The sequence below is a fragment of the Nerophis lumbriciformis genome, linkage group LG13 (assembly GCF_033978685.3).
Source record: "Nerophis lumbriciformis linkage group LG13, RoL_Nlum_v2.1, whole genome shotgun sequence".
Taxonomy (NCBI): Eukaryota; Metazoa; Chordata; class Actinopteri; order Syngnathiformes; family Syngnathidae; genus Nerophis; species Nerophis lumbriciformis.
Window position 1 is genome coordinate 28525368 of NC_084560.2, and position 14016 is coordinate 28539383.

At 36.7% G+C, this 14016-nt stretch overlaps 1 protein-coding gene across 1 annotated transcript; it reads right to left on the minus strand.

Moving 5' to 3' along the window:
• Nucleotides 1-51: 51 nt before the first annotated feature.
• Nucleotides 52-11345, minus strand: rsph1 (radial spoke head component 1). Its single transcript, XM_061971360.2, has 7 exons — nt 11093-11345; nt 10845-10958; nt 10368-10473; nt 7298-7388; nt 5531-5666; nt 1631-1702; nt 52-724 (listed from the first exon to the last, which is right to left on the minus strand). Exons 1-7 carry the CDS (start codon nt 11141-11143, stop codon nt 542-544), a joined length of 753 nt encoding a protein of 250 aa, XP_061827344.1. The 5' UTR covers nt 11144-11345; the 3' UTR covers nt 52-541.
• Between the last annotated feature and the right edge of the window lie 2671 nt (nt 11346-14016).

A 14016-nucleotide genomic window follows, 5' to 3' on the forward strand; every position in this document is an offset into this window, starting at 1 on the left:
TTTCAATGTACTTAACATATGTATTTATTTCATTAATATTTGAACACTGTATCTACTGTATGCCTTTATTATTACTCATTTATATTTTGCAATCATTGTTCCAGTACAAATTAAAGTAAAAAAAACCAACCTATTTAGACAGGGGCAGACAATTGTTTAGACAAGGACACGTTTAGGAAAGTTTAAAAGGTGAAAGAGTGCGTGCAGTTTTCCAGGGAGCAGAGCTTTACAGTCACTATGGTCTTTAACTGTGAGAGAGTGCTTACTCTCAGTTATAAAAAACAAATTATGATTCCTCAGCACTTTGGGATGGGACAAAGGTGACACAATCTCAACTGAGACCTGAAAAAACACAACCAATATAAATACTAAAAATAAAGTTGTGTATTTTTATAAAAAGTTGACATTATAAGCTCAAACTGATCCAAAACTAAAAAGGGCGATTTTGTGCTCTTGACATGGTGTTTAAATGTGTGGTAATTTACTGTACATCCAATATGGTCCATTAATTACTACCGTACAAGGTGTGCTAAGTTTGGTCTTAGGCTTCTTTTGGAGGATCCATTTGGGCCGGCATGGCATCGGGGGAAGCCCCCGTCTCCGGTTGAGGGAGGTCTGTGATATAACCCTCTGTGTCCTGTTGAGTAAGGCCTGTGATACATTTCGGAAACCATTTGAGAATAGTAGTGGCGCCTGACTCATTCCAGTCGCCATCAACCCTTTCCTGCAATAAGTGGAGGAAGAGAATATTAGAAAACCTTTACTATTTGCAATAGTCCTACTATATTAGGGCTCATACATAGCTATTTCCTTCAACATTACTGTAGTACACATGCACACTCTATTGAGAGCCAATACAGGAGCTCTTCATTAGGGCGTACTACAGTGCAGATGGGGGCGGGGGGGGGGCATCTTCCATTTTCCAAAGACCATATACTGCAAGGTATACAGCCATTTTGGGTTAGAGGTGCCATTTTTGTTGACATTTGACACCCACACACAGGTTTTTTGGGGTTTCTGATGTTCAAATGTGAGCCCTGTTTAATTTTGTCTGTAGAATATGTCACAGGACGGGACAATAAAGACAATTAGTTGCAGGCTGCAAATTGCACCTCGGCCACACTTTGGAAGCAAGAAGGTTGTATTTTAAGAACTAAGCTGATTTCCAGCAAATTTGGTAGACGTTTAAAAAAGGCCAACTAAGAATAGTAGCACACAAGATAATGTTATGTTGTTTGTAATGTTTCATCAGTGTGGTTAGGTTATTTTTAGAATATAATGTAATCTGCATTGTTTAGCTGCCATAAGTGATATGCAGCAACACACCCAGAGATATCAAATTATCCTTAGACCGTAACAGGAAATTTGGTATAGTTCCTGGTTGGAAAATGTACTTAGAATGGGCAGATGCAGACTGAAGAAGAACACGTATCTTCAGTTATAGATGAAGCGTTATGAATAGAGGCAGTAGCAGCAGCACCTTCGAGGTTTTTGTTTTGTTCTATATTTTTACCATTCTCGTTAAAATCTGTGGTCTGCGTTTTAGTCAGAACAGAAATCACATCAACTGGAATATTGTGTCATGGCTGCCACGCTAATAAAATAAGTAAGTGTGTTTTTGCTTGATTACCTGCTCTATCTGGTGGTATTCACCATGCTGCTCACAGCCAATGTCAAACACATACTTCCCTGGGCCAGACGGCTGCAAACAAACAGTATGAAGAAAGTATTAGACACTCGAGTGCATCTGGAAAGTATTCACAGCGCTTCACTTTTTCCACATGTTATTATTGTATTGCCTTATTTCTAAATGGAATACATTATTTTTTGTCCTCAAAATTCTAAAGACAATACACCATAAGGACATTGTGAAATGTTTTTTATTTTTATTTTACAAATTTATTAGAAACAAAAAAAAAAAATCACATGTTTGTACATAAGTATTTACAGCCTTTGCTCAATACATTGTTGATGCACTTTTGGCAGCAATTACAGCCTCAAGTATTTTTAAATATAAGATGCCACAAGATTGGCACATCTATCTTTGGGCAGTTTCGCCCATTTGTCTTTGCAGCACCTCTCAAGCTCCATCAAGTTGGATGAGAAGAGTTAGTTTTCATCCAGGATGTCTCTGTACCTTGCTGCATTCAACTTAGTCTATCAGGGAGGTGACCAAGAAGCCGATGATCACTCTGTAAGAGTTACAGCATTCTTCTGTGAAGAGAGGAGAACCTTCAAAAAAGGACAACCATCTCTGCAGCAATCCATCATTCAGGCCTATAGGTAGAGTGGCCAGGCCAACATGCACCTGAAAGACTCTCAAGACCATGAGAAACAAAATTCTCTGGTCTGATGAGACAATGATTGAACTTTTTGGTGTGAATGACAGGTATCATGTTTGAAGGAAACCAGGAACCGCTCATCACCATGCCAATACCATCTCTACAGGGAAGCATGGTGGTGGCAGCATCATCATGCTGTGGGGATGTTTTTTAGCGACAGGAACTAGGAGACTAGTCAGGATAGAGAGAAAGATCAATGCAGCAATGTATAGAGATAACCTAGATGAAAATCAACGCTTCCCATTCAACTTGATGGAGCTTGAGAGGTGCTGCAAAGAGGAATAGTTGAAACTGCCGAAAGATAGGTGTGCCAAGCTTGTGGCATTGTACAAACCCCGTTTCCATATGAGTTGGGAAATTGTGTTAGATGTCAATATAAACGGAATACAATGATTTGCAAATCATTTTCAACCCATATTCAGTTGAATATGCTACAAAGGCAACATATTTGATGTTCAAACTGATATTTTTTTTTTTTGCAAATAATCATTAACTTTAGAATTTGATGCCAGCAACACGTGACAAAGAAGTTGTGAAAGGTGGCAATAAATACTGATAAAGTTGAGGAATGCTCATCAAACACTTATTTGGAACATCCCACAGGTGTGCAGGCTAATTGGGAACAGGTGGGTGCCATGATGGGGTGCCATGATTGGGTATAAAAACAGCTTCCCAAAAAATGCTCAGTCTTTCACAAGAAAGGATGGGGCGAGGTACACCCCTTTGTCCACAACTGCGTGAGCAAATAGTCATAAACAGTTTAAGAACAACGTTTCTCAAAAGTGCAATTGCAAGAAATTTCGGGATTTCAACATCTACGGTCCATAATATCAACCAAAGGTTCAGAGAATCTGGAGAAATCACTCCACGTAAGCGGCATGGCCGGAAACCAACGATGAATGACCGTGACCTTCGATCCCTCAGACGGTACTGTATCAAAAACGGACATCAATCTCTAAAGGATATCACCACATGGGCTCAGGAACACTTCAGAAAACCACTGTCACTAAATACAGTTCGTCGCTACATCTGTAAGTGCAAGTTAAAGCTCTACTATGCAAAGTGAAAGACATTTATCAACAACACCCAGAAACGACGCCGGCTTCTCTGGGCCCGAGATCATCTAAGATGGACTGATGCAAAGTGGAAAAGTGTTCTGTGGTCTGACAAGTCCACATTTCAAATTGTTTTTGGAAATATTCGACATTGTGTCATCCGGACCAAAGGAAAAGCGAACCATCCAGACTGTTATCAACGCAAAGTTCAAAAGCCAGCATCTGTGATGGTATGGGGGTGTATTAGTGCCCAAAGCATGGGTAACTTACACATCTGTGAAGGCACCTTTAATGCTGAAAGGTACATACAGGTTTTGGAACAACATATGCTGCCATCTAAGCGCCGTCTTTTTCATGGATGCCCCTGCTTATTTCAGCAAGACAATGCCAAGCCACATTCAGCACGTGTTACAACAGCGTGGCTTCGTAAAAAAAGAGTGCGGGTACTTTCCTGGCACGCCTGCAGTCCAGACCTGTCCCCCATCGAAAATGTGTGGCGCATTATGAAGCGTAAAATACGACAGCGAAGACCCCAGACTGTTGAACGACTGAAGCTCTACATAAAACAAGAATGGGACAGAATTCCACTTTCAAAGTTTCAACAATTACTTTCCTCAGTTCCCATTCGTTTATTGAGTGTTGTTAAAAGAAAAGGTGATGTAACACAGTGGTGAACATGCCCTTTCCCAACTACTTTGGCACGTGTTGCAGCCATGAAATTCTAAGTTAATTATTATTTGCAAAAAAAAAAAAGTTTATGAGTTTGAACATCAAATATCTTGTCTTTGTGGTGCAATCAATTGAATATGGGTTGAAAATGATTTGTAAATCATTGTATTCCGTTTATATTTACATCTAACACAATTTCCCAACTCATATGGAAACGGGGTTTGTATTAAAAAAGACTTGAGGCTGTAATTGCTGCCAAAGGTGCACCAACAAAGTAATGAGCAAAGGGTCTGTAAACGTACTGTATGTACACAAGATTGTTTCAGTTTTACATTTTTAATAAATTAGCAAACTTAAAAAAAAATTATAATAATTGTCAATTTTGAGGACAAAAATGAATTTAATCCATGATTGGAATAAGGCTGTACCAAAACAAAATGTGGAACAAGTGAAGCGCTGTAATCAAACCTGAATGTGTCAGCCTTATTAAGAATCAATCCCATTTTAATTTGTGTTTTTAGACTTTTACTTAAATCCAACATTTTTCATATTGTGGTCAAATTTGACGTTTGCCATAAAGATAGAAAAAGAAGTGTACCGAAAACAGAATCCAGAGGTACTCCACACATGATTACATTAATTCATATTCCATCTGGCCACATTTTGTGATGAAGTGATTTTTTTGTTTTAAATGTGTATCTTCTTAGTGGAATTGACACAAAAATAGCATACGTTTGTTACAATTTGACCAGAAATCTATGTCCACAACAATTTCATACAATACAATTTTATGCAATATTTACTATTTGGGGTTGATTACAATTCCATAGTTTATGCAAGAAGGTACCTGGATCCTTTAAAATGGTGCAAATGTTTCACAATGTCGGAAAACAATGAAAAGTTTACATCTATAACACAACTTACAGCTTTATGCCACTATATCAGTGTCATTTTCAGCTAAATGTTACCCATTACCCAAATAAAAATGTATTTAATTTGCAATTTGGCCAGGGTATAAATAATTGTGGACTCAATTGTATGTGTGGAGTGTCTCAGTGTTTTCTTTTTCGTCCATTTTTTTTTAATAGCTTTATATTTACTGCATTTTTATTTTAAGATGATGCAGTTAGCTGCCATAACATTATCCATTATCCAGGAAGAAGCACACCAACAAAGATATCAAACAAAATAATCAAAAAAGTTTGGAGGAATACTATCTCATAAAACTGCATTATAATTCTTCCATCCATCCATCCATCTTCTACCGCTTGTCCCTTTCGGAGTTGCGGGGGGGTTCTGGAGCCTATCTCAGCTGCATTATGTTCTTGTAATTCTTGAACTTTTCATACCGCGCTTGTCTTAGATTATAGTGAGGGTATATATTGTTTTTGCTAAATACAAAACACAACTTACAATATTGTTGACAAAGTTACTATTGTATCTGTAATACAAAACACAACTTACAATATTGTTGACAAAGTTACTATTGTATCTGTGGTTGGCGTGAATGAACTCTCCAACCGACTCAATCTTGCCATTCTCCCATTTTCCAGTGTACACAGAGCCAGTGTCCTGGTAGCAGTAAGTGCCCTGACCGTGCCTATTAAAAAAATACAAGAAAAGCAAAAAACAGGAATTCTGCATTTTGTATTTGTAGTTAAAATGACAGTTCGCTTTTGCTCAAAACTACATTTATCAAACCAAAAAATATAACAAGAAAACCACCCTCCATCGTATGTTACCATTAGTGGTTTAACAGAACATATATATTAAAAAAGCTTACACTCTTAATATAAAATCAAAATTGTTTGTCTGCTCGGAAAGAAAAGACTGCCTTAATGATGGTCACCCAGGACTGTCTCGTACAGATGTACATGCCCAGAGCACATCTACATAAACAAAACTCATTTTAGCTCAGGGGCCATATGGAGGAAAATCTATTGCCATGTGGGCCGGACTGGTAAAATCATGGCATGATAACTGAAAAATATAGACAACTTCAGATTGTTTTTTTGTTTGAAAATAGACCAATCCCTTTCTAAAAATTTACAAATCATAATGGTTTTTTTACACTTATATGTTGCGGTTGAAAATATTCTACTTTCTGAATAAATTATGTGATAATGTTCATCAGTCAAATAGGTAGAATTGAGTCCGGTAGAGTTTTAAAACATTCCCATTGGAGTTAATGTTTATTCTATCACAACATGAAATGAATAATGATATCAACATCAAATTACAGGATGTTATTAAAGTAATTTAATCCATTTCCTCAACGGATGTACTAACATCATGTGGTTTATTCTGTACACATGTAGCATTATTTACAACACTCGTAAATTTGGACTCATTTAATTAATCACACATGAAGTTAGAAGGGGATACATATTATTTAAGCATATTTATGTGTGCACAGAAAATGTGTTCTGGTCATAAGTACAACACTAAATGTACAGATTATCAATAGCATTTATTTGGGTAGAAATGTCCCATGTTACATTACCAACAACAATCAAGGCATGAACGTAACAATCCACATTTTTTATACTCTCACTATTAAGCAGCATAAGTATGTTTTGTCCAAACACGGAAGTGTTGCCTCTATTTTAACATGGCACATAACCCTGCCCCCTCTGAAGTCATAGGCGTTCTAAGGCAGGGTATACAAAAAAAATGCTATTGCGCCATCCAGTGGACACATTTAGAACAGCAGTTTCTTTCATTCAAAACTTTTATCTAATTTTTGTACTTGGCAAACTCATCTCTTAGGCCGAATAAAACCTGTTCGCGGGCCCGATCCGCCGCGCGGGCCGTACGTTTGACACCACTGCTCTAGGTAGTCACGTAAGGGTTGCAAACAGTCACTTAGAGCCATAGTGGTAGAGAACTGAACAATGTACTACAAGTGCATTTGTCCTGGCTGCTCAGTGCAACATGGCAAATAAAACAACAAAAGAAGAAGATAATGTACTCCGCAAAGTCAAAGAATAAGTATTCTTATTCTTTGCATTAATAGGGTTGAACTTATTTTTACACTTGTACGATTTGAGAGTATACTAAGTTCAAACAGTGCCTGTACATTACAGTTAATCAAGGTTATATGTATGGTGAAGACAGTTTGATACTGGAACAGGTTAATTTCATTACATTTCTTTCCTACGCGGGAAAAAACATTTAAAAAATAACACATCCGACGTGAAGTGACATGTGACGTGGAAAGTGCAGCAATACCTCATGTGATTTAGCCATTCTCCCTCATATGTGTCTCCGTTGGAGTAAGTGTAAACACCATGGCCTTGTCGCAAGTCTTCGGACCAAGAACCTGGTGGACAAGCAACAGTTTGAGTTGAGTTGAGTTTGAGTTTATTTCGAACATGCATGCATACAGCATGATACATCACAATTTCCAGTTTCTCTATTCAACATGTCTGAAAAGGAGTAGGAAGAAGCAGAGCTTATTTAATACTACCCCTTTCCCTTTATATAGCAGTTGCTAAAACTTTTGTTCACCTCCATAAGTAATAAGAATACAAATAAATAAATAAATAAATAATAATTGGTGAAGTAAGTTATATTTCATATGGTGAGATGAGAAAGATTATCTTGAAAATGAATTGATGGCTGAGATAAATTCAGAATGTTTATCATGGTTCTTCTTCTTTGTACTTTGTAAACACTAAGTTTGAAGAGTTTCTTGAAGTGGATCATATTAGTACATTGTTTGATTTCTTTGCTTAATCCATTGCATAATTGAATTCCACATACTGATATACTGAAGGTCTCAAGTGTTGTACGTGCGTACACATGTTTAAAATTACATTTTTCTCTAATATTATATTTCTCCTCTTTTGTTGAGAAGAATTGTTGTATATTTTCGGGTAGCAGATTATAGTTTGCTTTGTGTATAATTTTAGCTGTTTGCAAATTCACTATGTCGTGGAATTTCAGTGTTTTTGATTCAATAAATAAACGGTCTATTTGTTCTCTATATCCAACATTATGTATTATTCTGACTGATCTTTTTTGTAACACTGTTAATGAATGAAGTGTACTTTTGTAGTTATTTCCCCATATTTCCACACAATAACTCAGATATGGTAACACTAGCGAGCAGTAGAAAATATGGAGTGCTTTTTGGTCTCAAACATGTTTTGCTTTATTCATTATTGACATGTTTCTTGCTACTTTATGTTGTAGATTTTTTACATAGGAGTTCCAGTTCAATTTATCATCAATCGTTATACCTAGAAATTTGGTTTCATTTACTCTTTCAGTTTCTACTCCATTTGTATTTGAGTTTGACTTTCTCTTCTACTGTTACCAAATAGCATTATTTTAGTTTTACTGAGATTCAAAGATAGTCTGTTTTTGTCAAACCATCTTTTTAATTTGTTCGTTTCTTCTGTTATTATTTGTATTAGCGTCTGTGTGTTCTCTCCTGAACCAAACGCTGTTGTATCATCCGCAAATAATACTAACTTTAAATCTTTTGTAACTTTATAAATGTCATTTATATAGAGATTGAACAATCCTGGTCCTAGTATTGATCACTGAGGTACACCACATGATATATTTAGCGTTGTAGATGTGTGTTCGCCTTGCTTCACGTATTGTTTCCTGTTTGTTAAATAACTTCTAATCCAGTTCAAGACCAACCCTCTGATGCCATACCGTTCTAGTTTTTTGATTAAAATATTGTGATTAATTGTGTCAAATGCTTTAGTTAGATCCATCTACACTGTTGCCGCACATTTTTTACAATCTATTGCATTGGTCATTTCTTTAGCTTCAATTCAAACCTCGAACCACTTGCTTTCCGATAACAAACTGTCACTACACCTGGGTAAAACAGAGTCCATCCAATTTGGGTCCAAGCACAACCTGGGTAAATCCCCGGGCTTTACGATTAAAGCAGGTGATACCATAATCACCAGCAAAGACAAGGTAATTTACCTAGGTTGTATATTGGACAACACTCTCCCGGGTGAAAAAATGGCATTCAAAGCAATCACCAAGATCAATAACTAGATTTTTGGGCAGGATTTATGCATTTATCAACAGGGATATACTTAAGACCCTTGCCGGTGTCCTCATACAGTGTCATTTTGACTACGCCTGCACCTCATGGTTCACCAGTATCCCCAAGCCACTAAAAACAAAACTGAAAACTTCCCAAAACAAGCTGGTGAGACTCCTGCTCAACCTCCCATACAGGACTTGCCTAACTCAAGCCCACTTTAGCAAATTGGGATGGCTTAGAGTTGAGGAAAGAGTACACCAAATTGCAATGTGCATATTCAAAATACTCAGAGAAACTGTCCCCAAGTACCTGTCGAACTATTTCACCAGAGCAAGTGATGCTCACAGGTACTACAAGAGAGGGATTTCCTCAGACCTCGTCCCCCCCAAATTCAAGACTCTCATGGGAAAAAATGCATTCTACTATTTTGCCACCACACAGTGGAATGCACTCCCAACAGACCTAGTGGCTAGAGTGTCCGCCCTGAGATCAGTAGGTTGTGAGTTCAAACCCCGGCCGAGTCATACCAAAGACTATAAAAATGGGACCCATTACCTCCCTGCTTGGCACTCAGCATCAAGGGTTGGAATTGGGGGTTAAATCACCAAAATGATTCCAGGGTGCGGCACCGCTGCTGCCCACTGCTCCCCTCACCTCCCAGGGGGTGAACAAGGGGATGGGTCAAATGCAGAGGACAAATTTCACCACACCTAGTGTGTGTGACAGTCATTGGTACTTTAACTTTTTAACTTTTTTATAATTCGAACTTCCCTACTAAATTTTAAAACTGCCATACAATCATGGCTCAGCTCAACCTCTACCTGATCTGAACCAAAATTGTTTCCCAGCAACTTTCCGAAGCATCAAACAGGTTTATATGTGGTTATAGTGTATACATGTATACAGTATATTCTCATTCTGTTTTGCACACTCTTGGAGTCAACATGTGCATAGACATGTACATATGTACATAGTGTATATAGCCCCCCATTTTTTGTATATATTGTTTTACAAATAACCTGACATGTATACTGTGTATATGTACATCATTTATCCATTTTTTTAAGGTAATTTTTTATATACATGTTACAGGTTATATATCTTTTATTATTGAATGTATCAAATGTGAGGAATATTTAATGGACCACAATGTAAACAAGCCTTTTGGCTTTTTGTGCCATCCATTTGCCTTTTTAAAGCATTGCATCGATTCAATTCTTTAAGATGTCAATACACTTCTCAATCAATCAATCAATCAATGTGACAACTCCTGACACATACCTTCATATTTGGATCCATCTGGGTAGTAGAAGATGCCTTGTCCATGTTTCATGTTTTGATGATAGTCTCCTACATATCTTGCTCCATTGACAAAACGATATGTTCCCTATTGACATCAAACACACCACATGTATTTATGGACAACAGTATCAATCCCGGGCTCGGGATCTTTCTGTGTGGAGTTTGCACGTTCTCCACGTGACTGCGTGGGTTCCCTCCGGGTACTCCGGCTTCCTCCCACCTCCAAAGACATGCACCTGGGGATAGGTTGATTGGCAACACTAAATTGGCCCTAGTGTGTGAATGTGAGTGTGAATGTTGTCTGTGTTGGCGCTGGGATAAGGCAGCGACTTGTCCAGGGTGTACACTGCCTTCCGCCCGAATGCAGCTGAGATAGGCTCCAGCGCCCCCCGCGACCCCAAAAGGGACAAGCGGTAGAAAATGTATGGATGGAGTATCAATAACAATCAATCATACCTTCCCATGTCTTTTGCCATGTTCATATCGTCCTTGATAAACGTCTCCTTTAGGCAAGGTAGCTTTTCCACTCCCATGTCTCTCTCCTGCTTCGTTTCTGTCCCCTTCATATTCCTGCAGCAATTATAAAAACAATTAAATTGTATTATTGGAACTAAATGGCACAATTAGTATGCCTGTTAGCATGACACGCTTGCGTTTCCTAGGTTACTAAACAAAAACAAGATAACATATATATATTCTCTCACCCCGAGTTTATTGCTTTCCTCGTCAAACTCGTCGGATTCAATATCGGACATTGTAATAAATTAGTTTAAAAGCGGCAGTAATGATAAAGTTTTGCTAACAGGTTGCGGTGTTGAGAAGTAGAAACACCCCGAGCTTAAAAGCCGGAAGTCTCTTGCATGTACATTAGTTAGGTTGCCATATCGAGGCGACACATACGTGTTAACTCATTTACAATAATTTAATGTTTCCCCACAAACATCTAACGTCATAACTGTCAAATTAATTAACAAACAAACACTCCATGACGTGAAATATCGATTTTTAAACGCTTTGATATTTTACGGAAGCTCTTGGCCAACTTCGGTTCCGATTAGGATTTCTTTAGCATTAGTTTAAAATTATTTTATTTTTTAAAAGTTCCAGTCACTAGAGTCTTTTTAATCGCTTAATCCTTTTTTTAAAGTATTTTTATTTTATTTTAGTGAAGCCTGGTAGATATTTACAGTTGCTATGACAACAATGTATCACGTGATCAACACACCCCATTCATTGTTTCCAAATGTGTTGTTGCATCTTTTCTATCTTCACATTGATATTATTTAACACTTTAAAACGATTCATATGATTACTGAAAAAACATGTACTATTATGATTACTATGTTACATTATTTTAAATTAAATCTGTGCGGGATAACTACATCTGAACATGGGATTCCTTTTGCTGGTGGATCCCAGCACTATTTAGTGCGGGGTTGTCCAAAGTGCAGCCCGAGCGCCTTTTACGGCCCGCAGCAAATTTTTTAACGGCCCACATTCTAAAAATACTATTACAAAAAAGCTAAGTGGAAAACAAGCTAAAATAGGTGTTAGGGAACAAGAAAGCGGAAATATTGACACTAAAAAATAGGGATGCATAGCAACATCAATATCAGATAACTTTCCACTTCTTCAAAACGAATCCGATAACTGATTAATCTTTTTATATCTATTATTTTTTATATGTAGAATTGAACATGACTTGGACTTCCTTTTATTGTCATATATCTATTATTTTTTTAGATGTAGAATTGCACATGACTTAGACTTCCTTTTATTGTCATATATATATATATATATATATATATAAAAGGGCTGCGAATCTTTGGGTGTCCCACGATTCGATTCAATATCGATTCTTGGGGTCATGATTCGATTCAAAATCGATTTTTTTTTATTCAACGCAATTCTCGATGCAAAAACTATATTTTCCTGATTCAAAACGATTCTCTATTCATTCAATATATAGGATTTCAGCAGGATCTACCCCAGTCTGCTGACATGCAAGCAGAGTAGTAGATTTTTGTAAAAAGCTTCTATAATTGTAAAGGGCAATGTTTTATCAACTGATTGCAATAATGTAAATTTGTTTTAACTATTAAATGAACCAAAAATATGACTTATTTTATCTTTGTGAAAATATTGGACACAGCGTGTTGTCAAGCTTATAGGATGCGATGCAAGTGTAAGCCACTGTGACATTATTGTTGTTTTTTTAATTTTTTTATAAATGTCTAATGATAATGTCAATGAGGGATTTTTAATCACTGCTATGTTGAAATTGTAACTAATATTGATACTGTTGTTAATACATTTTTGTTTCACTACTTTTGGTTTGTTCTGTGTCGTGTTTGTGTCTCCTCTCAAATGCTGTGTTTATTGCAGTTCTGAGTGTTGCTGGATCGGGTTTGGTTTTGGAATTGGATTGCATTGTTATGGTATTGCTGTGTATTGTTTTCTTGGATTCATTAATTAAAAATTAAAAATTAAAATAAAATAATACAAAAATAATAAAATTAAATAAATCCATTTAAAAAAAATGAGAATCGATTCTGAATCACACAACGTGAGAATCGCGATTCGAATTCGAATCGATGTTTTCCCACACCCCTAATTATATATATATATATATATATATATATATATATATATATATATATATATATATATATATATATATATATATATATATATATATATATATATATACAGTCACATGCACATTTCTTTGAGGCAGCTTCTTTAGAATAGACTACATAGGCTTTCAAAACACTGTCATTGCGATGCTGGCAGTTCAGGAGGCTGATAAGGTTTAATGTGTTGAAGTGTGATGTTTTTTTCCTCCTCGCAGAATGTTTGCAGAACATTTGGTGCAAATAGCACACAAAATGTCTTCCTCTGACTCAATGAAGGCGTACCAAACGATTGTTGCCATGTTTGTTTACAACCAGCTCAGAGGGAAGTTTACGACACCAGTTGGAAAAAAGAGCGTTTGATTTGCTCACCCTAACCCACAACCAGCACAGTACGAGTAATCTTGCATCATTGAAGCTATTTTTATTCTCTAAAACATCCATGTAAAATATTGGCTTTGAAAATAAAATATATCAAATTTGCTCCTGCGTTGTTGGATTTTTAGTGTGCGGCCCTCAGTGGAAAACGTTTGGACACCCCTGATCTAGTGTCATTCATGAGAACTGCATGTGGCACAAAGGCTGGGTAAAGGACAGACAAGAACAAGGGACATACAGAATACGAAATAGTAATTATTTTTAAAACTAAAAATGAAAAAACAATGTAAAACACTGAGTCATGTACAGAACCCAAAACCAGTGAAGTTGACAGGTTGTCTAAATTGTGAATAAAAACAGAATACAATGATTTGCAAATCCTTTTCAACTTATATTCAATTGAATAGACTGCAAAGACAAGATATTTAATGTTCCAACTGAGAAACTTTTTTTTTTTTTGGAAATAATAATCATTAACTTAGAATTTAATGGCAGCAATACATTGGAAAAGTTGCAAAAGTTGGCAAAGGGGCATTTGTGTTACATGGCCTTTCCTTTCAACAACACTCAGCAAATGTTTGGGAACTGAGGAGACCAATTTTTGAAGCTTTTCAGGT